General features: G+C 47.3%; 5 protein-coding genes across 17 annotated transcripts; 3 read left to right on the top strand and 2 right to left on the bottom strand.

Moving 5' to 3' along the window:
- The first annotated feature begins 809 nt into the window (after positions 1-809).
- On the top strand, positions 810-4,331 carry Hey (Hairy/E(spl)-related with YRPW motif). The gene is made up of 3 exons (XM_020951146.2): positions 810-1,853; positions 2,352-2,566; positions 3,156-4,331. Exons 1-3 carry the CDS (start codon positions 1,624-1,626, stop codon positions 4,049-4,051), a joined length of 1,341 nt encoding a protein of 446 aa, XP_020806805.2. The 5' UTR covers positions 810-1,623; the 3' UTR covers positions 4,052-4,331.
- Dic3 (Dicarboxylate carrier 3) lies at positions 4,304-5,638 on the top strand. 2 transcript variants are annotated; one of them, XM_020951088.2, is made up of 2 exons: positions 4,304-5,007; positions 5,099-5,638. In XM_020951088.2, the coding sequence occupies exons 1-2, from the start codon at positions 4,595-4,597 to the stop codon at positions 5,556-5,558; spliced, it is 873 nt and encodes a 290-aa protein (XP_020806747.2). In that variant the 5' UTR covers positions 4,304-4,594; the 3' UTR covers positions 5,559-5,638. The 2 variants fall into 2 exon arrangements, with proteins under 2 accessions (XP_020806747.2, XP_020806748.2); XM_020951089.2 differs by having other exon boundaries at positions 5,070-5,345.
- A 2,643-nt stretch (positions 5,639-8,281) lies between these two features.
- Positions 8,282-12,607, bottom strand: Nup44A (nuclear pore complex protein Nup44A). Of its 3 annotated transcripts, none has more exons than XM_086827970.1 (5): positions 12,323-12,607; positions 9,458-9,676; positions 8,961-9,398; positions 8,694-8,902; positions 8,282-8,634 (listed from the first exon to the last, which is right to left on the bottom strand). In XM_086827970.1, exons 2-5 carry the CDS (start codon positions 9,566-9,568, stop codon positions 8,328-8,330), a joined length of 1,065 nt encoding a protein of 354 aa, XP_086684096.1. In that variant the 5' UTR covers positions 9,569-9,676; positions 12,323-12,607; the 3' UTR covers positions 8,282-8,327. The 3 variants fall into 3 exon arrangements, with proteins under 3 accessions (XP_086684096.1, XP_086684097.1, XP_020806821.1); XM_086827971.1 differs by lacking the exon at positions 12,323-12,607 and adding an exon at positions 10,059-10,231; XM_020951162.2 differs by lacking the exon at positions 12,323-12,607 and adding an exon at positions 10,059-10,197 and having other exon boundaries at positions 9,458-9,663.
- ACC (acetyl-CoA carboxylase) lies at positions 9,956-26,208 on the top strand. 10 transcript variants are annotated; one of them, XM_086827965.1, is made up of 15 exons: positions 12,570-13,073; positions 13,128-13,198; positions 14,390-14,587; positions 14,758-15,158; positions 15,230-15,351; positions 17,217-17,583; positions 18,827-19,115; positions 19,194-22,927; positions 22,984-23,286; positions 23,357-23,527; positions 23,588-24,016; positions 24,086-24,955; positions 25,020-25,367; positions 25,427-25,561; positions 25,619-26,208. In XM_086827965.1, the coding sequence occupies exons 3-15, from the start codon at positions 14,407-14,409 to the stop codon at positions 25,757-25,759; spliced, it is 7,491 nt and encodes a 2,496-aa protein (XP_086684091.1). In that variant the 5' UTR covers positions 12,570-13,073; positions 13,128-13,198; positions 14,390-14,406; the 3' UTR covers positions 25,760-26,208. The 10 variants fall into 10 exon arrangements, with proteins under 10 accessions (XP_020806818.1, XP_086684089.1, XP_086684091.1 ...); XM_086827964.1 differs by having other exon boundaries at positions 13,128-13,311; XM_086827963.1 differs by lacking the exons at positions 12,570-13,073; positions 13,128-13,198 and adding an exon at positions 9,970-10,223.
- On the bottom strand, positions 26,110-27,750 carry CSN4 (COP9 signalosome subunit 4). The gene is made up of 2 exons (XM_020951161.2): positions 27,047-27,750; positions 26,110-26,982 (listed from the first exon to the last, which is right to left on the bottom strand). Exons 1-2 carry the CDS (start codon positions 27,605-27,607, stop codon positions 26,332-26,334), a joined length of 1,212 nt encoding a protein of 403 aa, XP_020806820.1. The 5' UTR covers positions 27,608-27,750; the 3' UTR covers positions 26,110-26,331.
- Positions 27,751-27,761: the final 11 nt, after the last annotated feature.

Here is a 27,761-nt window from a genome sequence, read left to right as displayed (position 1 = left end):
CCATGTCTGGTCGAAAAATAAATTGTTGACATTTTTCGAAAATTTTAAATTTTTATAAGGGGTTACATCATTAAAATTGTCAAAAATTGACAAAAAATGGAATTTTTTAAATCTTAAAATGAAGTATGCAGATTTTTTAGCGCTATAAAAACTAGAACAGGAAAGCTTTCCGAATTGAAATTATTGAATTTTTGGCTTAGTTATGCGTTTTTTAAACTTTGATTTGTCATATGAAATGTTTATATATTTTCGAATATATTAAGCTTAGTTTTGATCGATTTCTGATTCGATCCTTATACTCAAACTGCAAGGATATATAAACCTCGGTAACCCGAAGTTAATTTCCTTTCTTATTAATATTTATATACCCTTGCAGAGTTTTATAATTTTAGTCAGAGGTATATAATAACTCTTCAAACCATACATAATAATACAAAAGTTATCGCGATTATGTGGCTTACACACAGAAAAAACTTGGTCGCAGAACTTTTGTCAATTGAGCGAAGTTTCTTAGAACTGGAAGGGATACTATGAAAATCTCTAGGAGTCCCTTCAAGCCCAGGACCTTTCCTGATGTCCTTGTCAGCAGGAGCGATGCCACCATAAGTGCCTAAGAAATTGTGCATTATAGGGCCAAGAGATTGCCTTAGAAGTTGAGCTAAAAACTAATGAAAAATTTCTAACAATTCGATTAGAAATATATGTACCAATAATGAGAAATTATATACTCATAAAGAAGTTCAAATATATGAAGTTAAATCAGTGCCTGTTGAATGTAAACCAAAAATGCAAATATTGATTTGCCTCAGACAATTTCTAGGTCAACTCCGGACACCTGCTCCCGCATCCGTTCTTATCTCGGCTCCCGGCTAACCTTGAGCCAGCACTGACCTAGAAATGTGGGCCAACACACGGCCCCGGGCAAAGATAAAGGTCAACGACGGCTGTTGCACTTGTTGGGGCTTTGCCACACGACCGGCGTCTGCTCGGGCGCGTGCTCCAGTTTGAGTCCCATTCTGTGAGGCAGCAAGGCGGCCGCTCCAGGACAAGTGGCGACAGCGACGACGACGGACGTTACCAGTTAGCCGCCCACGGCGCCGATTAGGAGATGTTGTGCCCGGCAGATGCTGCCATATAATCATTGTCATCAGATGCAATCGCAATCGATGACAGAGACTTGCTCATTTGCCGGGTCTAGTGCCGCTCCTTGTCGCACTCTCTGGCAATGGTGCTGCTCCTGCTCTGCTCACTCCCGTGGCGTTGCTCCCTTGTTCATTTGGCTGCGATCGTACCTACCCCCAATCTCGGCCAGCACGCGTTGCCAAGGGGTGGTTGCTGCTGCGTCTTATTGGACGGCCGCCGGCGGCGGTAAAAAGGGGTTGAGCGGCGGCAGCGACGGCGGCGGAGGAGGGCAGGTCGTCCGCTGGACGTGTGCTGCAGAATCAGTCGACCGCCGTTCGCGCACACGATAAGTCACGTGCTCAAAGTAGCTCCGCTCCAGCTTCGGCTTTATCTCCAAGTTCAGAGCTCGCTCGAAAAACCAACAATAGTGTCAAGTGCGCAGGAGCAGCAAACGGACAACGAACCAAGCAAACAACACCCACACACAACACTCGCCGCACAATGGATCACAACATGCACGTGAACGCGCCACTGCATCACTGGGGCTATGCCGCCGGACCGGCAGTGGCCATGCCCGGAGTGGGCGCCTCTGCGCCGCAGAGCCACTGGGTCCCGCCGCCGTCCCACCACAGTCATCACAGTAACCACAGTCACGGGCACAGCAGCCACAAGCGGACGCTTTCCGAGAGCGATTGCGACGATCTCTACTCCGAGGAGTCATCCAAAGAACAGTGCGTATACGTGTTAATTATGTGTATTCTAAGAAGTGATTCATTTCGAGCGAATCTTTACCTAAATGGGTTTTAAATTAAACAAATGTTGGTTTAAGTAATTATTTAAAACAATATTTTGCTTCAAGAATTTGAAAAAACTTATTAAAACACTCAATTAATGTTTAGATAAAAACCAAAATGAAACAAACAATATATACTTCAAAACTTATACTTAGATTTGTAAAATTCCAATCTTTTTTTAAGCATTTTTTGAAGATTTTTAAAGTTTGAATCTTATTTTAGAATTATTCACAGAGACTAGGTCTCTTTAATTTGAAATATATTTGTGTTTAAATATAATAAGTGTATCCATATATTACCTAATTTCGAATCAATAATCCTTGAGAAAAGTCATAACGTTTAAGATATAGTAGTACCCTTTCTTTTCCTGAAAACTTAAAGATTCCTTGAACTAGTTTTTACTAACTCTAAAAATTACCTTCTTTCTTCTTCTAGAATTTCTCCGAGTGGACCTGGCAGCTGCCAATTGATGACCCGCAAGAAGCGCCGCGGTGTCATCGAGAAGAAGCGCCGTGATCGTATCAACTCCTCGCTGACCGAACTGAAGCGCCTGGTGCCCTCCGCCTATGAAAAACAAGGATCTGCCAAGCTAGAAAAGGCTGAGATCCTTCAGCTAACCGTGGAGCATCTTAAGGGTCTCCAATCGAAAAGTAAGTTTGAATTTATTAACTTCAAAGGGGCTGATTATCTATAATTTAAAATAGCACAGCTCTTGTAAGAGCTTCCTAAAACATATTTAGACACATGAAAATGATTGGAAAAATCCCTAAATAATGATAGTAACAGATAGTTAGACAAAGATCCTTTAGTAATAAAATATCATGAGAACCATTCCAGCTAAGGCTTCTGTAAAAAAATCCCGCTGTGGGAATCACTTAAATACAATATGCGGCAAATTATCACAAATCCGGGTAAACAATACCCTAACCTGTTGTCCCGAACAGGGTCGTGTTGTGGGAAAATTATGATTGCCACCCCCAGTGAGTCCAAGTGAATCTCGAATCTCGGGTCTTCCCACGCTGCCCACTGCACCACCATTACCAATGCTACAAAAGCTAGGGCAGGGCGCGGGCTTCCACCCCCTGATAGTCCGTGATAGTCCCTGTTAGGTTATCCCGCAGAAGGACACCGGGGGTTGTTCTTTATGCATGTCGCGTGGGAACAACTATTTTAATTGTTTGCTCGATCCCAGATTAGACAGCTTATTGACTTTCTCCGCCTCTCTTCCTTCCATTGCAGCTCTCGACTCGCTCACCTACGACCCGCAGCGCGTGGCCATGGACTACCATATCATCGGGTTCCGCGAGTGCGCCGCCGAGGTGGCTCGCTATTTGGTGACCATTGAAGGCATGGACATCCAGGACCCGATGCGCCTGCGCCTCATGTCTCACCTGCAGTACTTTGTGCAGCAGCGCGAGCTGTCGGCCAAGAGTTGCGCTAGTCCCGGCGGCTGGACTGCACCCAATCCCAGCACCGCTGGCTATCAGCCCAATTGTGCTGCGGCTTCGTACCAGACCTATGCTGCCCCAACTAATCCGGGTCCCTATGTGTCCAGCAGCTCGATCCACTCTGGTTATCCCACGCTAAGCGCCTCGCCTTCTCACCAGCAGCAACAGCAGCCACAGCAACAACAGCAACAACAGCAGGCACAGCAGCAGCATGGAGGACGTACCAGTGCTTCTAGAGCAAGTGCAGCGGTTGTGAACGAGGTTCTTCCTAGCCATGACCTTCACACAGAAGCTAGCAGTCAGCAGCAACAGCAGCAGCAGCAACAGCAACAGCAGCAGCAACAACAGCAGCAACAACAGCAGCAACAACAGCAGCAACACCAGCAGCAACAGCAACATCAGCAACGGACTCAAACCACAACTACTCCACAGCCTGCCCAGCAGCAGCAACAACACTACACCCACGACCACAGCGTGGTTCATCCAGAGCAGCAGATACCCACCTACATCGAGCTAACCAACAGCAATCGTCCGGCGGAGGTGAGCTCCGAGAGTCTCAGCTACAGCACAGCCCCACAGTATCCGGTGAGCGGAGGCCAGGACTACAATAATGCCAGTGTTCTCCAGTATGCCACGCCCAATGGAGCCAAGCCCTATAGGCCCTGGGGCGCTGAGATGGCCTATTGAAGGGAAAATTATGGGATAACAATGAAAATGATCAGGGAAACCCCAAAAACCCAACAGGAACCGAAGAACTCTAGTCAGAGCAGACCCAGTGTGATAGTCCTAAGTTTCGCATCCTACAGAGAAGAGATAAAACCAGCCAGCAAGGATAAATTAACTAATTAAGTGATTACAACTAATATTTATATAAGTATATGAACCTTTTGTGAATCTATTGTAAATAAGCGCAATTGTTTAGAAGCTAAAATATACAATTAAAATATAATTTATTTAAAGTCTTTTGCGAACATGATTTTGTCAGAATTATAAACAGATTTTCTATCAAAATAGAATCTTAAATCTTAGAATCTGGTTAAAATCAAATTATCATTAACCAATCAGACCAGGAATCTTCAATAATGCTTTTGATCTTTGTGTTTATTGTCATGTTAATTACAATATTATTTTCGTTCGAAATTGCACAAGTGTAATAGAAATGAGGAGACACTGTTGAGACTCTTTTTGCAATCATAACGATTAAGAAAAACGTCGATCTAATTAGATCTAATGGGGCATGTGGACACCAACTATCTGCCCCGCTGGTGGACCGGCGGCGTCTGCTCGGCCATTGCAGTGACCACCACCCAACCGCTGGACCTCATCAAGGTGCAGCTGCAGACGCAGGCCAGAGCGGACCGGAAACCTGTCACTGAGATCATCGGCAACATCTATAGGCAAAGTGGAATTTTGGGCTTCTACAACGGCATCTCGGCCTCCTGGTTCCGCCAGCTCACCTACACCACCACCCGCTTCGGCCTGTACGAGTGGGGCAAGCAGTTCGTCGACTCCGAGGGCGTAGGTGCCAAGGTGGGTCTGGCCATATTCGCCGGCCTCTGCGGTGGGATCGTAGGGGTGCCGGGTGATGTTGTCACCGTGCGGCTTCAAAATGACAGCAAACTGCCACCGGAAAAGCGACGAAAGTAAGTAATGTTACTTTGTCTCAGCTCTTTCAAAAAATGTCTAAAATTAAACAAATTCTAAGCCCCTTCTCAACCGAAACTGATCTCGCAGCTACAAGCATGTCTTTGATGGCCTGTTCCGCATTATCAAGGAGGAGGGTGTGCGCAGTCTCTTTCGCGGCACCCTGCCCGCCGTTTCCAGATCCGTGCTCCTGACCATTGGAACCAATGCCACATACGACCAAGTGAAGCAAAAGATTAGGTCAGTCACCGGAGCGGCTGATGGCCTGCCGCTGCACTTCACCACATCCACGATAGCCGGCTGCATTGCCGTGTCTTTAATGCAGCCACTTGATGTAATTAAGACGACGTACATGAACGCCAAGCCGGGCGAGTTCTCTGGGATCGGCGGAGCCGCCTTGAGTATCGCCCAGCAAGGACCACTGGCCTTTTACCGTGGATTTATTCCGGCACTGATTCGTGTCAGTCCCAATACGATCATCACTTTCATTCTTTATGAGCAGGCGCGACTGCGCTTTGGCTATCTGGAGCCCGAAGACAAGTTATCATAGGGGGATCTGTGTGGAATTCATCCATGATCCTTAGTTTTTATAAATCCGTTTCATACGCATTTACTCGCTACTCAAAACCATATTGCGTTTATCCATTGGACCGGAAATAATCCCTACCCAATAAGCTGCCACCGTGCTCGTTAGCGACACGCTGGACCGCGGATTTTGGGCTGACCACTGGTCAAGCCAGCGCTGGGGGTCAACTATTGCCGCTTATGGTTTATGAAATTTGCATATGCATATGGGTTTCTGAGCCACTAACTAAGCAAGCACGTGAGCACCCGATCCGCGGCAGTTAGTTAAGCCGGGTGCACATTCGCCACCCGTAATTAGGGAGCGGGGTTAGCAAGGTGCTGGGGTCGCAACCCCGAGAGCACTGGACCCGGAACCGCAGGAACCCGAATTTCCACAGGAACTGGAAACCCGACGAGACCAAGATCTGGTCAGCACTCCAGAAATATAAGAACCCCGAAGGGAATTCTGTCAAAGGTAAAGGTAGGTAAACTACTTTGTATTATTTTAGCTGATCTGCTGGCTTAGGGTGTTTTTGTGGACAAAATACATAAATTAACTATCTAGAATTCAACATGCTTTTGTGAAAGCCGTTTTACCTAATAAATGTTTTCGGTTTTAGGTATAAGAGTTGGCATGGAGTGCTGTAAATGCTACGAGAGAGAAGAAAAATATTTAGGAAACTTAAAATACGATATAATTCCAGTTTCATTATTATTGTATCCTTGGAACTGTGATAAATTGTATATAGTTTTTGACCTAAACATTTATTATATTAACCCGTTCCCAATTTATATTATTTACGAAACTATTTCTATATGAAATAGCCAATAGATTTTAGCCAGTTTATTTCTAAATAAGGATAAAGTTCTGATGATTTTTTTAGATTTCCTAAACTCCAAAAAAGTATAATTTGGAGTCTCCAAAATGGCGTTACCCCCTTAACCTCCTAGAGCTTAACAATTCCTAGATCCCATGGGAATCATTTAATTTAATTTAATATATTTTTTAACTACTCAAAATGACCCACTCCAAAGAATCACTTGAAACCTATATTGCATTGCAACCGAGCAACCAAAATCGCTGTCTATGGAATGTGGGAAAAATTGGAAATCACCCCCGGAAAACGCGCAAGAAACAATCTTTTGCGCATTAATTTACTTTTGCCGGTTAAACACATATAAATGTTTTCTCTGCCAGGACTTACCACTGTGTGAGAGACCTCTGAGCTTTGACTTCCCACGCGACATGCTAGCCACCACCATCACCACCGCCCACAGGGCCATACCCGAAAAGGTATCGAGGGTGTATAGGGGTGGCTCTGCTCGGGATCGGCGTCAACACCATCGCCTTTGGCATAATACACACGTCAAAACTTCCAATTAGAGACAATCATTCGGATCTGGGACAGGGGTACGAGGGTACCTTGGGTCTCTGATATCAACCCGGGTGGAGGGTGGTTTTATCACAGAGCCAAAAGGCTACAAAAACCATCGAGTCGTTCGAACTGGATTTCATTCCTCGGATTACCAGCAGAGCAACAGGATCAGGAGTAGCAGTAGCAGCACCAGGAGAACCTGCCGTAGGATGGTGGTTGCATATCATTATAATTGTGCGGTGTCATCGACAGGGAAATGATTCCCATTTTTATTGCGGTTCGGGTCAATTAAGTGGAATATTTCGCGACAACTTCGAGTTCTGAATGGTTTTTCGTGTCAAACATCATAAAAACGCTCAAGTAATATTTAATTTATGCACATCTGGAGCAGGAGCACATGTGGACGTAATGGAAATGGAATTACAATCATGTGCGTAAAGGACATAAAGGATTCATTGGTGCGTTGTGTGGGGTTAATCGAACACAGTTATAGGAGTAAATGGGAGTTAATAAATCCATTCGATTTGAATGCAATAATCACTGAACTTGAAAATGTCTTTTATTTATACCCATCCCCCCCTTCTGGCACACTCTCTCGCTCTCTCCTGTGCTCAGCCCCTTTAAAAATAGCCAGCATATCAGATCTAGCGCTCGCACTATCTCTCACACACACACACACTCCCTGAGCACGGCCGGAGAACGAGAGAAACTTTATATATTATTCTCGTAAGTGCCTCGCTCTGGCTTGTCATGTGAACTTTAATTTTGTTTTGATTATTTCTTTGCGGGTAACATCACCAGAAGTCAATAATTGAGTTTGTTTGCCGGCTGAAGTTTGAGCAGCGGCCTACCCGTCGGATTGAATGTGTGCGTGTGGTGCATCTGGCGGCATATACCGAGTGCCCACGTTTATGTGATGTAATAATATACATATAAGCTGAAAGCTGAAAGGGGCAAGAGATACTGCTGAAGACGATATGTGGACTAGGAAGCTGTTTATCGGATTTATCAGAATGACGCCGCCGGCTCATATACCCAGGCGTAAGTGGCATTAAAAACATTCACAGAAACAATCTTTAATTCATCACAAAGGCATTTAAGATCTGAAATATAGAAACTATATCTCATTGAAGGAATTTCCACAAAAGGAAGTTAAGAAACAAGATTATCTAAAAGTTATATCATGCTTTAAGGATTCGTAAATTAAGTTAAAGTTCCTTATATCTGGTGAATTAAAAACATTTTACCTTGCTTTAATCCCTTTGGCAAACACAAAAGCATGTCGTTCAGCATGTTCAGTTCCATTACTACTCGTTTAAATCAACCAGACGACTTTCAACTTAGGCATTTATTTGGAACTCTAACGATTAACTTCAAAATCAGTGCCACGGCACCTGGTTGCCAATGGTGCCCTTTTTGTAGAACTTGGCCGTGGCTGAGGCTGTTGTTGCCAATGTTGGAGTGGGCGGGGCTGGTTCGTATGTGGGTCCGCTGCCCTCCGCCTTTAGCACGGCGGCGCAACGCCATTGCTTGTTGTAGTTCATTCGCCACAGGCGAACGCAGCCGTCGTCACCTGTAGAAATTAGCATTGTGGCCAACATATTCCAGCATACGCGCCACACGGGGCAGTTGTGCTCGCTGAACTTGACGGTCTGAATGTCCAGCTTCGAGTTGCCAGTAGCGTCCCTAGAAGGGCCAAGAATCGTTAACCATCAGATAATTTTAAAAACTTATCTTGCCCTTACGTTACACCACGCAGATTAACAATGTAGAGATCCTTGCTGGCCACGGCCAGCATGTGGAAGGTGCGACCAGCGTTCGGGGCGAAGGCCACATCAGTGACTGGATCGGTTATATCATTCACAGTCTCAATTTTCACACACTTGCGGGCATTCTCGCTGTAGGCAAATAAGAAAACCTTACCAGTAGGCGTGGCCGCCTCATCGCTGCCCGCCTGCAAAACAAATTAAGTTTAACAGACGTCTCAATAAAAGTTAATAAATATTCCTTACCGCCAGCAGCTGAGTGACCATGTAGGTGGAGGTGTTCCACGAGAGACAGCTCAGCGGCAGTTTATTTGCGATCTCGTGCTGCACGGGCCACTGCGAGAGGTTCATGATGTCCGGTGCCTCGTAAATACGGATGATGCCATCCGCAGAGGCGGTTGCCAGTAGCAGTCCTAGGTACTTTGGAGCAAACTCCACGTCAGTAACGCTGGTGCGCGAGTCCACGAGCGTGGTGCGACGAACCCAGCGGCGTGTGGGAGCATTGGTCGATGATACCTTCTCACCAATCACCTCCTCCCAGACAGAGGCGGTGCGATCAAATGAGCATGTGGCCACCACCTGACCGAACTCTGGATGTGCCCAGGACACGCGCCAAATGGAGCCGGAGTGGGCCTTCCAGCTGCTGGTCACGCTCCACTTGCCCTGCCCGTCCTCGTCCCAAATCTGTGCGCATAAAATCCGAATCAAACTTGTTGTTTACCACAAGGAAGCACCGGTATCACCTTCACTGTCTGGTCGCTAGAGCAGGTAGCCATGCGACGGCCGTAGTAATCGAACACCACATCATGTATCACGTCCTTGTGATCTGCTATTATCGGTTCCACGTCAAACATTCTCAAAATCCTTGTTTATTTGCCAAATGTTTATAAAATGCACGCGCCGAAATGCCGTCCCGCAAACTTAGTGTTGGGTAAGGCGGACAGAACAGCTGTTGATTGCCGCTAAGAATTATTCGGTATTTTAGTATTTTCCTAATGATAAAAGCTGTTCTGAGAGAGAACATTTGTCAAGGGCGCGTATTGCTAATGACATCGTTCGAACTTTTTCGGTTATACTTTTATATCATAGATGAGGTTTTTTATTTCCCATACACAGCAAAGCAATAAAACACCTCAAATCACAGAGAACTGATTTCCCGCGCACAACAAGTGTGGCCAAATATAATTTTTAGGGCAACTAGACATGACACTAACGCTTTGTAGACGAAGACAGAAACGGTCACACTGATGAGCCATTTCTAATTTCAACGTCTTGAAACGCGAAAATAAACTATTTTGTGTGATAATTTGCGGGTGTCGCGGTAATTGGAACGGTCGAACATACCTAGCATCGTGCCTGGGGATTCCCTGAAATCCGCGAATCGTGAAATCAAAGCCCAAAAAGCAGTGACAGTGAAAGGAGAGAGTTTTGCACCCGGAAAAAGAACAGTTACACACAACAAAATTGCCAACAGAAAGAAACGTGCGAAGCGCAATACGATGGAGAAGAGTAAGTGCGGTAATCTAAGCGCCGAACGGCTAATTACAGCCTGATTCGCATGTATGCAAATGAGCGGGGTTATTCACCTCGCTAATCGCGCTGCCTACAGCATAGATCGGGACCCGTGTTTGTTTATCATTTGAATATTTGGCTAAAGGGCGGAATCCCACATCAAAGTGCAACGGGCAGCATATTTTTTTCATGTTCAATATGCTCGCCTTCCTTTCGCGCTCTTTACCACGGGATTTCTCTCGCAATTCCTCTCTCACTCGTTACTGACCTTGATTCCTATTGGATTTTACACATCGCGCGATGCCCGTGACGTATGTATATGCGTGTGTGTGTGTGTGTGGGCGAGTCAGCAGCATATCTGCTAGTGTGTGTGTGAGTCAGCCGGCATCAATTACCTAATAATAAATAAATTGAAGATGTGAATCTCTAGAGAAAGAGTCCACAGAAAGAAAACGTCTTTTGCAGATTAGACCGCATATATTTCGTAATACTCGAAATATTTGTTTACATTTTTATTTTAACTTGTTGAACCTTAGTAAAGTGAAAACAGAAAAATACCTTTCATTTCTGTATTTAATTAAAATAGTTCTTGAACAATCTTACTTTTTAAAATATAAAATTGTATTAAAAAGGAAATATTAATATTAATATTCTCTCACTTCATTAATTTTGAAGCCATAATTAAAAGTAAAATAATTTTTTGGTAACTCTCCGAATATAGTTCCATATCTCCATATTTATTCTTTTAAAAATTAGTTAGTTATCCTCTATGTAAATCTCTCTTCCACTGATTTGTTATATGAATTTGTGGTTTTAACTTAATTACTTGTTGAATTTAAAATTTTGCTTTAAACCCAAATGGATTCTAATTTTTTTCTGTGCTAAAATCTTAAAGATACTTTTATAGAACCTCTTGCCAAGTAGTCTTCTATTTTCGTTTGTGTATAAATCCCGGAAACAGGTTACTTTACATTCCCTTTCGAATTTAAAATTACTAGATACTATATTGCCTTAGTTCTTTTTATAGAACCACCTGCCAGAGAAGCCTGTTTTTGCCCGTGTAGAAATCCCTGAGATAAGCCCATCGAAATCAGGCGTCTCACACGCGACCAACTTTCGGTTCTATTGTTATTATTTGGAACCGATATCAGTAGACGCCTGATTCTGACTGGCCACGCGCCAAACATGAATAATTCGTGCCAAATCGAGGAGCGAACACACAAAAAGTTTCCGTGCGATAAGATGTCCGTGAAAGATTCGGCGGGACCTGTCCCGTCCCGTCCCTCCCGTCACCCTCACTTTTAAGTATTAATCATAATCGGTCGCCAAGGCCAATGCCAAAATCGGAAGATTTTTCAGTCGACTTCCACGGCTATCTGAGATTAAAGCCGGGCGGCGCGGCGGGAATTTCTTTTATGACTTTTAAAAAACCTCTGCTGATGCCTCTGGGATTGGCGGATGGAAAAAATGAAAACAAATCAGCGGGATTCGCGTGTTCTGCTCGTGGCAGCGCTGACTGGATCCCGTTATTCATTATACCGTTTCAAGTGCATCGCTGCTTTAATCAATTTCAGGCCTTTTTCGCTGCCCATTTAACCCTAATCAGCATCGCTTGCCACTTACGACAGCAAATTGAGAAATTATCATTGTTGTTGTTATTGTTTTTTTTTTTTTTTTTTGTGCCTGGAGTGCATTACCGTCAGCGGTTGGGTCAACTGCCAGATTAAATCCAGGTGAAACAGCAACAATAACAACGGCAGCAGCGACCTTGACATTGAAAGCTCCCACAATGGCACAGATACAGTTAAGAGAGAGCCACCACAAGAGAGAGAGAGAGGGAGAGGAGACAGAGAGAGAGAGATAGAGATCGGAAGTGGGGGAGACACACTGATGCCAGGCCGGTTGTCAACAGCTGATCGCCATCGATTTATCAGTGTTATCGCAACTGCAAGCTCTGTTATCAATTAGCAACAAGAATGGGCCTTATAGGCAACAGTGAAACCTCATAATAAGCTATTTTTAAATCAAATATAGTCATATTTTGAATACACATTTTTTTCGTAAACATTCTGTTAGAAACTATTTTACTAACTCACTTTTTTAGAAAGTTGTTTTAAAAGATCCCGATCAGTATCCATAGGATCCTATCTAAGAATTTAACGTGTCCTGATGAATTCTTACATATAGACTCCAGGTTACTCTCCAAAACTACAGCTTTCTATAAGAAGATTTACATTTGATCATAGGTCATCAAACATTTATCTGTTTTTTTCAACATGCTGTAAGATCACTTTCAAAAATCTCCGCAATAACAAAATAAAATCTTTGTATTATATATTCCAGTTGATGCGACCGTGACACAAGCATTACTATACTTTAATGTTTTGAGATCCCTCAGAGATTTCCCAGCTTAATTCGAGTTGTTCGTATTAGTGAGGTTCAATTGTACATGTATTATTACCGTGTACTCGGCGGCACCTGCAACAACAATTGGCTTGGCGACCCGCGAGACCCGCCGTCGATTAACATACGAGCGCAACAACCTGTACACGCACCACGGTACACACTCACACGAGGCCCAGAGCCCTGGTCACAGCTACCATATATGCATATGTATGTAGCTATAGTTGATATTGATAGTGACGACGGCGAAGTCGGCGCTCCGCCGGCGACGACGACGTCCAGGCATCGATAGTGCTTGCTGGCCGAGCATGGCCCAGTTGAGTTCCAAGCGTCGGTCACTGCAGAAGCCACCTAGCAATCGTGCGGAACCAGTCTAGGAAGTTGAATCCGATCCGACCTCGTCCACGAAAATAAGAAACTAGACACAGAGGCACACGCAGAGTGGTAAAGCGAGATCAAACATAAACGTAAACCTTAACTAAAACGACACTAATTTAGGGCGTGTCTAACTATAAAATCCAGTCAAGGCCCCGTGAAGTGTTGTTCCCAAAGATAATCGGGCAGTTAGAGTAAGCTTTTCAGTACTTTCGGGTATTGAGTAAGGCGAAACAGATGCGAGTGGTGGTTCTTATCGTATCAGATCGTTGGTCATAGAAAAACATACGACTCCAGTTGGCTAGAGGTGTGTTTATAGAGCGTTTTCAGGCCGTGCACCTGTTAGATCGAATTCCATACGGAATCCTAGATCGTGACGGGATTTCCGTGTTAAGCGCCAGTCCAGGTGTTACATAACACTTCGAGATCGATTCCCCTAGTCTCTAATTCGCCCTTCCGTGCCTTTCGAAGCCTCCTCTGCTGGCACACTTACATATTGTAATGCCAAATCATTGACCTCTTCTACTACTGGCGTAGCCAATTTGCATTTCCACATACCAGCTGGGGGTTTTTTGCTGTCTTCTGTCAGCTTGTATTTTTTCATTTTCCTTTCCCACTCGTCTGCGTTTTGTTTTAAAATTTAAATGCGCTGCACATTGTACCCCCAATAACCGAAAAACATTTTCATAGTTTCAAGTTGTATCGTCACTCTGCCTAAAGGGTATTATTAGTTGAAACTTGGGCCGATCATTAGCGAGCAATTCTCTGGCTTTTGACCCAGCCGGAAACACTTTAAGCTTCTGTATTTTTGTATAGTGTTATGCATTCTTTGAATATTTGCTATATAGTACTTGTTCGATTTGAATCTAAGTTTAGGTCACCTTAGTGAACTGCTATTGATTATAATAAACTAATATAATATAATAATCACCTTTTAGATAAAAGCTTTAATATGAAAATAATGAAGTGTATTCATTCCATTATGTTTTGTTTTATCAGTATAAATTTATTTTCGCAAATTTTGCACTTTAGTTAGAGTATCTCGGTTTCTTTATTATTATTGCTTCTTATCTCCCTTGCTTCATTGACCTGGCAACGTTTTATTTTTGGATTTCTTAATTGTATCTCTGGCCAACTAGTTTATGCATAGATTAGCATTTTGATTTTGTTTTGTTTCGCCGATTTGGCCCACAAATTCGTGGCAAGGTTTTTGAACTTGAAAAATGCCCAAAACGAAACGAAACCAAACCGATGCCTGCGTCCGTCCGTAGAGTTGTGCTTTCACTGCTCCGCTAATGTAATATATTTAAAGTCAGACGGACGACAGACAGGCATAAAGGCTGCAAGATTATCTAATCCGATTTGAATTCATCGATTTAAAGCAGCTTTTTGGACATAGCCGATGTTGATCCCACTATTCGGCACCACTCTGGCTGCTTTTCTCGCATTCCTCTTGACATTGATCTTTGGCCGCGGCCAGAAAAGATTGAAGCCCGTCGTCGTCCCATCGGCAGGCACAGGCACAGGCACTGGCACAGCCACAGCAGCAGCAGCTAGCGACAGAGACAGCGGTCCCAGCAATCGTAAGAATCCCACAACTTTGTTAAATCGCAACACACACACTCGAAAAACACTTGAAGGGCACACAAAAATCGCACACACCTAGCTGATAACCCAATTGAATTAGAGTATAGCTCACACTTGAGATTAACCTGTGATTAACTTGTGTATTATTGCGAATCTATAATTACAGACAGCTCCAGCGTGATTGCAGCTACAGCAACGACAACAACAACAACAAAATCCAGTTCCTTAGAGGCAGGAGGAGCAACATCCGCACCCACAGCACCGTCGGCAATAAAAGCGGGAGACAAGCGGTACACCAAGGTTGGCGGCATCAAGAAGGTCAAGTTTTCTAGCGAGAGTCTCAAGTCAGAGGTGGAGGAACTCTGCGTTCAGCTTAAGGATAACGTATTGACCGATCTCAATACCGACAACATCCGCATCACCTGCCATCAGAACAATAACAACAACCTTTGCAACAAGAACAACAATAGCTTTGACATAAACATAAGCAAGATGAGCGAAGCAAATGAGGCGACGTCGAATGAGACGGCAACCCAAAACGCCGAGGGCGAGCGGCCCAGCTTCCTGGTAATGTCAACCCATATATACCATATACTAAGAGCATATTGTGATTCTCAAATCTCTATTACGTTCAACAGGTGGGTGATGAGATCGACGAGAAGGCTGCCGAGGCGGGCGAGGCCTGCGACGAGTTCCCCCAGAAGATGCAGAGCGACATTCGGCAGAATGGCGATATTTCGGAGCGTCGCAAGCGATTGAGGTGAGCATACAAAAGATCTCGAGGAACTAATTCCACTCGATAGGTTGGTACTGATGAGGTTTCTTTACTCTAAACTAAAGCATACTTTATGTATAAGCTTGCTGAATGTCTTAGATAAAAGATCTTTGTGTAATTTAAAGCATTCTTTATAAAAAGTCAAATCTAAAGTGGCATAAAAGCATTTGTAAATATTTCTATAATTGTTTACCTTTTGATAAATTATAGCCAAAATTAATATTCAATGTTTCCTAAATAATAATTTACACAATCGGTGTTAGACCGAGCAGAGCAATTTGCTGGCACGCGAGGCAATGACTTAGGTAACACTTCTTTGAAGATAATAATTAATAATAATAGTTCAATTCATTCAATTTGAATAGCTTTAACATCTAATAGTAGCAGCTCTATCTGATCACTTTTTCTGCCTGTGTAGCGCTGGCAAAACAATGAACAGGTGACTACGTCACAGACAAACAACGCCCGTTGCCGCCAAACAAATCGCGTGAGTTTAGGGAACAGAGACAGCGCAAAGCTCTTGGCCATGTGTGCGAGTGAGAGCCAGTCCCAGCTTTCCGAGAATTTTTTCGCGCTCTGCGCAAACATACAGAGAAGCCACCGGAGAGACGTGGAGAGAGTGTCGGTGTGGACGCCGCACTTTGTTTTCATTCATAATGTGTCAAAACTTGTTTCGCCAGCGACTCTCTCTCACTCTCTCTGTCTGTCTCTCCGTTTCTCCGTACCATGCGGCGTATGAGCGATGGTGGCCAACACCAAGCGTGTTTTTGGCCCGCTCCGAGGTTCAGTTCCCAGGCAATCGTCGGCTCCGTCGGTCCGCATTCCGCATTCCGTGATATCCCCCCAGAAGTACGAAGCCAGAAGCCCCCAGACCCGCTGCCCAAATAAGTTTCTCGCGTGTGCGGACATCGTTCGACATTGATTTTTGTATTTTTTTCGGCCAGCGAGCGCCGAGCGCGGTGAAAGTGGTGCAGTGTGGCATTAAAATATTGTGAGTGCGGCGGCCCCGCTTATTAGTCACACTTGCATAATTGCCAGGAGACGATCCCCCACGCTACAGATACGGAGATAGTCACAGATACGATCCGTTACGATCCGATATCATTCCCCGCCTTGACTTTGCCCCTTGGATGCTATTGGCCCTCGTGGAGCTAATTAGAATGTTGAAGCGTCGCGCCAGCAAGCGTTTCGTACTTGTTGAGTCCGGTGAGGATAATGCCACGGCATCCGGAACGGGATCGGGAGCGGGAACGGGATCTACATCGGATCCGGTAATACCCCACTTTGTGGCCGTCGATTGTGGCCAGGATGAGGCCAATAACAACGGCGAGATGACTGCCAGCATCAGCAATCACAGTGCCAACATCAACAGCAGCCAGGCGTCGTTGTCGTCATCGCTGCTCACCGTGCCCGGACCCCCGGTGGGAACCCTAAAGTAAATCGCCCCTAACCCCTTGTATTTATTAGATACGAACGGTTATAATATGTTCTTATTGCAATACGAGATTCGTTGACATGTTGTAAACAATGGAGAATTATTTGCAAGAACTCTTAATCGGAGGGAGAGAGATCGGAAACCGGTTTTGTCAAATCTTCAAGCTCATTGCCCGCCCCTCGCTTTCCTCTCCACCTGTCGCATCACGCCATTATTTACACTGATCAGCACAACCTGGGACTTCTCAGAGTTAATTTTATGGTTTCTAAACTATTAAACCTTTTTAAATTATCGTTTTTTTAAGTGCCAGTAGTAAAGCATTATTAATTTTCTGAAATAACTGAATATTTATTTTACTCTAAAAATGCACTAAAGTCTTAATATTAATTAATGAATTCCATTTGTTATTTTCCAGGCCTAGCATGTCGCGAGGCACTGGCCTGGGCCAGGATCGCAATCAGGACCGCGACTTTCACATCGCCACCACCGAGGAGTTTGTGAAGCGCTTCGGGGGCACCCGGGTGATTAACCGCGTCCTGATTGCCAACAATGGCATTGCGGCGGTCAAGTGCATGCGCTCCATCCGACGCTGGTCCTACGAGATGTTCAAGAACGAGCGAGCCGTGCGCTTTGTGGTGATGGTCACGCCCGAGGATCTGAAGGCGAATGCCGAGTACATCAAGATGGCCGATCATTATGTACCCGTGCCCGGCGGTTCTAACAACAACAACTATGCCAACGTTGAGCTCATTGTGGATATTGCACTCCGCACTCAAGTGCAGGTGAGTCCGGAATCTGGAATCTGGGGGCCAGGTTGCCATAGTGGTTGGTCGGTGTCTATTTAGTTCGGCAGGTTCCACCTCTATCCACCCCGGTCGCTCATCATACGATTTGTATTTGCACACTGTCAAAGTCAAGCGATCGCAACGAGGCATACCAATGGAGAACCCCTATTTGTGCTCGTCTGTGGTTGTGTTGGCAACACTGGGCAACAAAGAGTGCGAAATAGTCTAGGGCCTGGTTATTTATGACACTATGACACTCTGTACAAAGATTGGTCTGAGTCTGCCCTGCCTAATTTTCCAAAGTGCATATCGTTTGTATGTAATATATAGGTATATATATCTGCTATCGCTCACTTTATCTGAATGTACTAACAGCAACACTCGTAAGCAATTTTAATGTTTTTTTTTTTTCATGGTCCTTACTTTTACACTTTTTAATGATTTTACGTGTCGATTGGCACATACAAAAGTTAACATTAAACTTAAAATTTTACACCTGAAAGCTACAAAGTTTCTTTATAATATTTGTTCTTTGTAGCCAATTGTTTACTAGTAAATGACACTCAGCCTTTCTAAATAATGTATATGGACAAATATCTCTATGAAAATCAATTTCGTTTTACGAAGTCTCTTTAACGTTTTTAATAAATAATGTACTATAAATACTTTAAAGCACTTGAGACCTCTTATATTTTTAAGAAATCAAATTGTATTTCTATAGACTTTGTAAGGGCCTTTTCCAAGTAGCAATCTTAAGAAAGGTAAAAATTATAAATCAAGATTTATATGAATAGTCATTCAAGTATTGTTTTCATAACAAAACCCTATATACATACCTGTAATCTATACTCTTTAATCAAGTTATTTTTCACCCTTGCTAATTTCCCCCCCCCATAACAACCTGAGCATTTAAAACACTTACATCGTAGTGGAAATTCACTCTTTGGTGTTTACTTTCCATTATAAGTACATAGGTACAGAAGGGCGCTTGAGGTTAATTAGCAAACGGCAAGACAGGCACCTTGTTGCCCAGTGTGAATTATCTATTTTGTTTTGCTATCCGCGGCAATGACGTCACAATTGATTTTTACCCAGCCATAAAGCTCCATAATTGTTACCGCTCCACTCCGCTCCCAGTCCCACTTCCACTTCCACTGCCACTCCAGTGTCCTTGGGGCTTGACTTATTGAATCAACATAAACTGATTGTGAACCTATTTTCTGATTTCTGCCGATTGCAGGCCGTCTGGGCTGGTTGGGGTCATGCTTCCGAGAACCCCAAGCTGCCGGAACTGCTGAACAAGGAGGGTTTGGTGTTTCTTGGCCCTCCGGAGCGTGCCATGTGGGCGCTCGGCGACAAGGTGGCCTCCTCGATTGTGGCCCAAACGGCCGATATCCCCACGCTGCCCTGGTCCGGCTCGGAGCTGAAGGCCCAGTACAGCGGCAAGAAGATCAAAATATCTAGTGAGCTGTTCGCTCGAGGATGTGTGACCAATGTGGAGCAGGGCCTGGCAGCTGTCAACAAAATTGGTAAGTAGATTCGCCAGTCAGAAGATTAACATATCTATAATGTATGAGGTGATATTAATGAATCATCTTTTCTTACAGGCTTTCCCGTGATGATCAAGGCCTCCGAGGGCGGTGGCGGTAAGGGTATTCGTCGTGTGGACACCGCCGAGGAGTTCCCCGCCCTGTTCCGACAAGTCCAGGCGGAGGTGCCCGGCTCACCCATCTTCGTTATGAAGCTGGCCAGGGGAGCCAGACATTTGGAGGTGCAGCTGTTGGCGGATCAGTATGGCAATGCCATTAGCTTGTTCGGTCGTGACTGCTCAATCCAGCGTCGTCATCAAAAGATTATCGAGGAAGCTCCAGCCATCGTGGCACAGCCGGAGGTGTTCGAGGACATGGAGAAGGCGGCGGTGCGCCTGGCCAAGATGGTGGGCTACGTGAGCGCCGGCACTGTGGAGTATCTGTACGATCCCGAGGGTCGCTACTTCTTCCTTGAGCTGAATCCTCGTCTGCAGGTGGAGCATCCTTGCACAGAGATGGTTGCTGATGTGAATCTGCCCGCCTGCCAGCTGCAAATTGGCATGGGTATCCCCCTTTACCGGCTCAAGGACATCCGACTCCTGTACGGAGAGTCTCCATGGGGCTCTTCCGTCATCGACTTTGAGAATCCGCCTAACAAGCCACGTCCCTCCGGCCATGTGATTGCTGCCCGCATCACCTCCGAGAATCCCGACGAGGGCTTCAAGCCCAGTTCAGGTACCGTGCAGGAGCTAAACTTCCGGTCCAGCAAGAACGTCTGGGGCTACTTCAGTGTGGCAGCCAGCGGAGGATTGCACGAGTTCGCGGACTCGCAGTTTGGGCATTGCTTCTCCTGGGGCGAGAACCGACAGCAGGCACGCGAGAACCTGGTGATAGCACTAAAGGAGCTGTCCATTCGTGGAGACTTCCGTACCACGGTTGAGTACCTGATTACCCTGCTGGAAACGAATCGGTTTTTGGATAACAGCATCGACACCGCCTGGCTGGACGCTTTGATTGCCGAACGCGTTCAGTCCGAGAAGCCGGACATCTTGCTGGGCGTCATGTGCGGATCCCTGCACATTGCCGATCGCCACATAACCGAAAGCTTCTCCAGCTTCCAGACCTCACTGGAGAAGGGTCAGATCCAGGCGGCCAACACGCTTACGAACGTGGTGGACGTGGAACTGATCAACGATGGCATTCGCTACAAGGTCCAGGCGGCCAAGAGCGGCGCCAACTCGTACTTCCTGCTAATGAATAGCTCGTTCAAGGAGATCGAGGTGCACCGCCTCTCAGATGGCGGCCTGCTTATCTCCTTCGAAGGTGCCTCCTACACCACGTATATGAAGGAGGAGGTGGACCGCTACCGCATCGTCATCGGCAACCAGACGTGCGTGTTCGAGAAAGAGAACGATCCATCGCTGCTACGCAGTCCCTCTGCCGGAAAGCTTATCAATCTGATTGTGGAGGATGGCGCCCATGTGGGCAAGGGCCAAGCCTACGCTGAGATCGAGGTAATGAAGATGGTGATGACTCTGACCTCGCAGGAGGCCGGCACGGTGACGTTTGTGCGTCGTCCAGGCGCTGTTTTGGATGCCGGATCCCTGCTAGGCCACTTGGAGCTTGATGATCCCTCTTTGGTAACCAAGGCGCAGCCCTGCAAGGGTCAATTCCCGCAGCCGGAAAATGCTCCAGTACCGGAAAAGCTAAACCGCGTGCACAACACCTACAAAAGCATCCTGGAGAACACCCTGGCTGGCTATTGCCTTCCGGAACCGTTCAATGCCCAGCGTCTGAGGGACATTATCGAGCGGTTTATGCAGAGCCTGCGGGATCCTTCGCTACCGCTGCTGGAGCTGCAGGAAGTTATCGCCTCCATTTCGGGACGCATTCCCATCTCCGTGGAGAAGAAGATCCGGAAGCTGATGACCCTGTACGAGCGAAACATAACCAGTGTGCTGGCCCAGTTCCCCTCGCAACAGATTGCCAGCGTGATCGACAGCCATGCCGCCACGCTGCAGAAGCGTTCGGACCGGGATGTTTTCTTCCTGACCACCCAGAGCATTGTGCAGTTGGTGCAGCGTTACCGCAACGGAATCCGCGGTCGGATGAAGGCCGCCGTGCACGAGCTGCTGCGTCAGTACTACGACGTGGAGTCGCAGTTCCAACACGGACACTACGACAAGTGCGTGGGGTTGGTGCGGGAGCACAACAAGGATGACATGCAGACGGTGGTCAACACGATATTCTCGCACTCGCAGGTAGCCAAGAAAAATTTGCTGGTAACGCTGCTCATCGACCACCTGTGGGCCAACGAACCCGGTTTGACGGACGAGCTGGCCAACACGCTGAGCGAGCTGACCTCCCTGAACCGAGCCGAGCACTCGAGGGTGGCACTGCGATCCCGCCAGGTACTGATCGCTGCTCACCAACCGGCATACGAGCTGCGGCACAACCAGATGGAGTCAATCTTCTTGTCGGCGGTGGACATGTACGGCCACGACTTCCATCCGGAGAACCTGCAGCGCCTGATTCTGTCGGAGACCTCGATCTTCGACATCCTGCACGACTTCTTCTACCACTCCAACCGGGCTGTGTGCAATGCTGCCCTAGAGGTCTATGTGAGGAGAGCCTACACCTCGTATGAGCTGACCTGCCTCCAGCACCTGGAGCTGTCCGGTGGCCTGCCGCTGGTGCACTTCCAGTTCTTGCTGCCCACCGCTCATCCCAACAGGTTGTTCTCGCGGATGTCGTCGCCGGATGGCTTGGATCATGCGGCCGCCGAGACTCTGGGTAGCTCGTTTGTGCGCACCGGCGCGATAGCAGCATTTGACTCATTCGAGCACTTTGAGATGTACTCAGACGAAATCCTGGATCTGCTCGAGGACTTTGTGTCGCCGGCCATGGTTAATGCCAAGGTGCTAGAGGCCGTAGAGGCGGCTGACTCAATCTCGGACAGCCGGCACAGCACATCGATCAATGTATCGCTTTCGGATCCCGTGACACGAGCCAATGCGGCCGAGGAGGCCAAGTCCACGGAACCCATTCACATTGTGAGCGTGGCCGTGAGGGAAACGGGCGAGATGGACGATCTGCAGATGGCGCAAATCTTCGGCAACTACTGCCAGGAGCACAACGAGGAGCTCTTCCAGCGCCGCATTCGTAGGATAACGTTCGCAGCCCTGAAGAAGCGGCAATTCCCCAAGTTCTTCACATATCGTGCTCGGGACAAATTCACGGAGGATCGTATTTACCGGCATTTGGAGCCTGCATCAGCCTTCCATCTGGAATTGAACCGCATGAAGACGTACGATCTGGAGGCCCTCCCCACGGCCAACCAAAAGATGCATCTTTACCTCGGCAAGGCCAAGGTGTCGAAGGGCCAGGAGGTCACGGACTATCGCTTCTTCATCCGCTCGATCATACGCCACTCGGACCTGATCACTAAGGAAGCCTCGTTCGAATATCTGCAGAACGAGGGTGAGCGTGTGCTGCTGGAGGCCATGGACGAGCTGGAGGTAGCCTTCTCGCATCCGCACGCGAAACGCACCGACTGCAACCATATTTTCCTGAACTTTGTACCCACCGTCATCATGGACCCTGCCAAGATCGAGGAGTCCGTGACCAAGATGATCATGCGTTACGGTCCGCGTCTGTGGAAACTGCGCGTGCTACAGGCTGAGCTGAAGATGGTTATTCGGCAGTCTCCGCAGTCTCCCACACAGGCGGTACGTCTGTGCATAGCCAACGATTCGGGCTACTTCCTGGACATCTCCATGTACACGGAGCAGACGGAACCGGAGACTGGCATTGTAAGTATCTCTGACACTCCTTCCTTGTAGCCTTTTACTTATTTTCCTCGCTGCAGATCAAGTTCAAGGCGTACGGAGAGAAGCAAGGCTCCCTGCATGGCCACCCCATTTCGACGCCCTACATGACCAAAGACTTCCTGCAGCAGAAGCGCTTCCAGGCGCAGTCAAACGGCACCACTTATGTGTACGATGTACCCGACATGTTCCGCCAGATGACCGAGCGCCACTGGAAGGAATTCTCCAAGGCACGTCCCACAGTGGATATTCGCATTCCGGACAAGATCCTGATCGAGTGCAAGGAATTGGTTCTCGAGGGCGACAGTTTGGTGGAGATGCAGCGCCTCCCGGGAGAAAACAATGTAAGTTTACCCTTCAGTCAGTCCTGTAAGAGTCATTTTCATTCTATAACTATTATTAATTTCGTTGCAGTGCGGCATGGTGGCTTGGCGCATTGTCCTAGCCACGCCCGAGTATCCGAATGGGCGTGAGATCATTGTGATAGCCAATGACCTAACCTACCTGATTGGTTCCTTTGGCATCAAGGAGGACGTACTTTTCGCTAAGGCCTCGCAGCTGGCTCGCGAACGTAAAGTTCCTAGGGTAGGTAGTTTTTTTGGTTTCACCACAATCAAGACTTACTAATGCCCCATTATCCTCCAGATTTACATCTCCGTAAACAGTGGAGCTCGCATTGGTCTCGCGGAGGAGGTGAAGGCTATGTTTAAGATTGCATGGGAGGATCCCGAGGAGCCAGATAAGGGTTTCAAGTACCTCTACCTGACCACCGAGGATTACGCTCAGGTCGCCAACCTGAACTCTGTGCGTGCCATTCTGATCGAGGACGAGGGAGAGCAGCGCTACAAGATCACCGATATCATTGGCAAGGATGACGGTCTCGGCGTAGAGAACTTGCGGTATGCTGGTCTGATTGCCGGCGAGACGTCGCAGGCTTACGAGGAGATCGTAACCATCGCTATGGTGACTTGCCGCACCATCGGTATTGGATCGTATGTGGTGCGTCTGGGTCAGCGTGTCATCCAGATCGACAACTCACACATTATACTCACGGGTTATGCCGCGCTTAACAAGGTAAGTTACTTTAAAACCATAAAACAGATTATTTCAGTGTATAACGAGTGTCTTATGTTACCTGTTCAGCTACTTGGACGAAAAGTGTACGCTTCGAACAACCAATTGGGCGGCACCCAGATCATGTTCAACAACGGTGTCACCCACAAGACGGAGGCCATCGATCTGGACGGTGTATACACCATCCTTGACTGGCTCTCATATATCCCCGCCTATATTGGCTGCGACCTGCCCATCATTCTGCCCAACGATCGTATCGATCGACCCGTGGACTTCATGCCCACCAAGTCGCCATATGATCCACGGTGGATGCTTGGTGGCCGCGTCAATCCCTCGAATGCCAACGATTGGGAGAATGGATTCTTTGATCGGGATTCGTGGAGCGAAATCATGGCACCGTGGGCCAAGACAGTGGTCACCGGACGCGCCCGTCTCGGCGGAGTGCCCGTTGGCGTAATCGCTGTGGAGACGCGCACGGTGGAGGTCGAGATGCCCGCCGATCCTGCCAATCTCGACTCGGAGGCCAAGACCCTGCAGCAGGCGGGTCAGGTGTGGTATCCGGATTCCTCATACAAAACTGCTCAGGCCATTAAGGACTTTGGCCGGGAGGAGCTGCCGCTGATCGTCTTTGCCAACTGGCGAGGCTTCTCAGGCGGCATGAAGGACATGTACGAGCAGATCGTCAAGTTCGGTGCGTACATCGTCGACGGCCTGCGGGAGTACAAGAAACCTGTGCTGATCTATCTGCCGCCCAACGCGGAGCTGCGAGGTGGTGCCTGGGCTGTGCTCGATTCGTTGATTAACCCGCGCTATATGGAGACCTATGCCGATCCGGAGGCTCGAGGCGGAGTACTCGAACCGGAGGGCATTGTGGAGATTAAGTACAAAGAAAAGGATCTGGTTAAGACGATACATCGCTTGGATGCCACCACCATTGCGGTGAGTAGTGACATAACTTCTAATACAACAAATAGGTTTCATAATTAAACTTTTCAAATTACAGCTTAAGAAGGAGTTCGATGAGGCAGTGGCTTCTGGCGACAAGGTGAAATCTGCCCAGGTGGACGAGAAGATTAAGGCGCGCATGGCAATGTTGATGCACGTCTACCACACGGTGGCAGTTCACTTTGCCGACCTGCACGATACTCCCGAACGAATGCTGGAGAAGGAGTGCATCAGCGAGATTGTGCCCTGGCGTGATTCTCGCCGCTGGCTCTACTGGCGCCTACGACGCCTGCTGCTGGAGGACGCATACATCAAGAAAATTCTGCGTGCTCAGGACAATCTGTCCGTTGGCCAGGCCAAGCAGATGCTGCGACGCTGGCTGGTGGAGGAGAAGGGAGCCACAGAGGTAAGACTCACTGAAGAATATTTATAATTGAAAAAATGTAACATACAATTGGTTTTCAGGCGTATGTATGGGACAAGAACGAGGAAATGGTGGCTTGGTATGAGGAGCAGAGCAATGCCGAGTCCATTGTTTCCCGCAACGTGAATTCTGTGAGGCGAGATGCCATTATTTCCACCATTTCGAAAATGCTCGAGGTAAGTGCTGTCGAATCTGTTGAAAATCTAGTTGCTTATCCATTTCAATCTCTGTAGGACTGCCCCGACGTAGCGCTGGACGCTGTGGTGGGTCTCTGCCAAGGCCTGACGCCCGTGAACCGGGGCGTGGTTGTACGCACACTGGCGCAGATGCAGCTGAACGAGGAGACCTCCTCCTCCAGTAATAACCAAGGATGATTCTACGCTAGGTTTTAAGTTCATTTTTCCCCGTTAAGTTAATCCCATTTCCCCCTTTTCTCAAACCCCCTTGCATGATGTGCATTTTGTTTAGTTGAATTTGTTTAGCCTAAATCTAGTTATATATGATGATTGGAGTTAGGATTGTAGGAATGGGTGTAGATTTTTGGCCCCGGATAAACTGTGTAGTCTTATCGTGTACATATATTCGAGTATGTATCCCTTGAATGCTAAAGTCATTCCATTAGTTATCTAAGAACAAACGTCCTTTGTACACACAGAGCTTTTTGAATTATACGAGTTACTGAATATATACAATAATTTTTTCCAAAAAACCATTGTCGGCCAGGTTTTGTTCTCTTGTTGTGTATTCTTTTGGTTCCACAGGATCGATAATGTACATAATTTCATTTATTTTTATATAAATTAAAAATGAAATCTAACACAGACACAGGGCGGCGGCTAATATCCGATTTGCTGCGCTTCTATTTGCTGTTTGTTTTTCTCATGACGATGAAGGTGATGACGGTGATGGGAGCAGAAATGGAGGGGTAGCCAAGGCTGAGCCGGGTTCAGTTCAGGTTATCCAGCCAATCGGGCTCGGCGACACTTATCTTCTCGATTATGGAATTCACTTGATAGCACAGTGACTGTATCTGTCTGTCCCACTGCGGCAGCAATTCGCGGTTCTCGAAATGTACTATTCCCGAGATCTGGTCAATATGTCCGTTCATGCGGCCCTCAGTGATCATCTGGGAGGCGATCTTCTCCGCCTTCACAGCGGGTATGTCCAGCAGGGCGCCCAGCTCCTCGAAGGTGATGTTGTTGTATAGCTTGCTGGCCGACAGCAGGTTGTGCTCGAAGACGGCCCGGTCCAGGATCGAGGAGCCGTCTGGCGTTGCCGCCTTCTGGTGGTCCTGCAGCAGGGCCTCGAACTCCTGAAGCTCAGAGCGCCGAATGATGCGCTCCAAGTACATCTTCTCCAGGATACCGTAGGCCGGAAGATGCTGGCAGCGCTCGTCTTTGAAGAGAGTGGCCAGCATGCGGGAACGCTGCTGGCCGGCAGAGGCTAGAACTGTGCAAATGAGCGCCTTCTTCAGTGCCGTCATGCGCTCGCCCTGGTCCACGATCTTGCGGTAGGAGAGCTCGTTGTAGCGCTGGGCGGCCTCGATGAACTTGCGCCTGTAATCTAGGACACGAGCATAGCAGACTTTGTAAAGAACCTAAACGGGTGGATAATGAGCAGTTTAGATTTTATTTGGCCAGCTCTAAAAATATGTAACCTACTTGCAGCTCCTCGGAATTGGTCTCGGCCTGCAGCAGCGAGGCCCGATTGATGAACAGCTCGGCTTGCACCGAGTCGTTGTCCTCCAAGTAAAGACGGGCGATTTTTAGGTAGGTGCCCAGCTTGCACTCCACGGAATACTGCTTCTGGCCCGTTTCCAGGGGAATGCCAACTAGTACCGTGGCTGCCTCGCGCCACTGCTGGTTGCGCTCGTATATATTAGCCAAGTGGAACCGGATGCCGGCCACCTGCTCTTCGAACGAGATCACACGCGGATGGACCTTCTCCAGAGTGAAGTGAGAGAGCTGCTTGGAAAGGTCGTCGGGCAGCTTGCTAAGCTCAACGCCCACATCGTTGAGGATCTGGCGCGAGATCACCAAGCTAACGTGCTCGTTCACAATCGCCTCCACAAACAGCCGCAGGCCGTCAATCAGCTCCTGGCCGGTGTTTGCTAGCACCGTCTTCAGGAGCTGACGGTATTTGTCCGCCTGGTCCTTGTGCGTGCCGGGGAAGTTGTTCAGGCCCATCAGCTGGTTGCGCAGAATCGCCGTCGAGATGCCCATGTTGGATTTGCACAGTTTTCCGCCGGGTTCAATGTATTCCAATTTATTTCGCACTAGCTAAGAACAACAACGCAAGCTCATCCCTGTTATCGATAATACGAGGCAGTGCTGCGCATGTGTCGGTTTCAAGCTAAATCTGAAATACTAAGAAAGG

Source organism: Drosophila serrata, unplaced genomic scaffold (assembly GCF_035046125.1).
Source record: "Drosophila serrata isolate PLE 108 unplaced genomic scaffold, ASM3504612v1 contig_184, whole genome shotgun sequence".
NCBI classification, from domain to species: Eukaryota; Metazoa; Arthropoda; class Insecta; order Diptera; family Drosophilidae; genus Drosophila; species Drosophila serrata.
The sequence above is the reverse complement of the archived record's forward strand: the minus strand, read 5'-3'. Positions and strand labels throughout refer to the sequence as shown.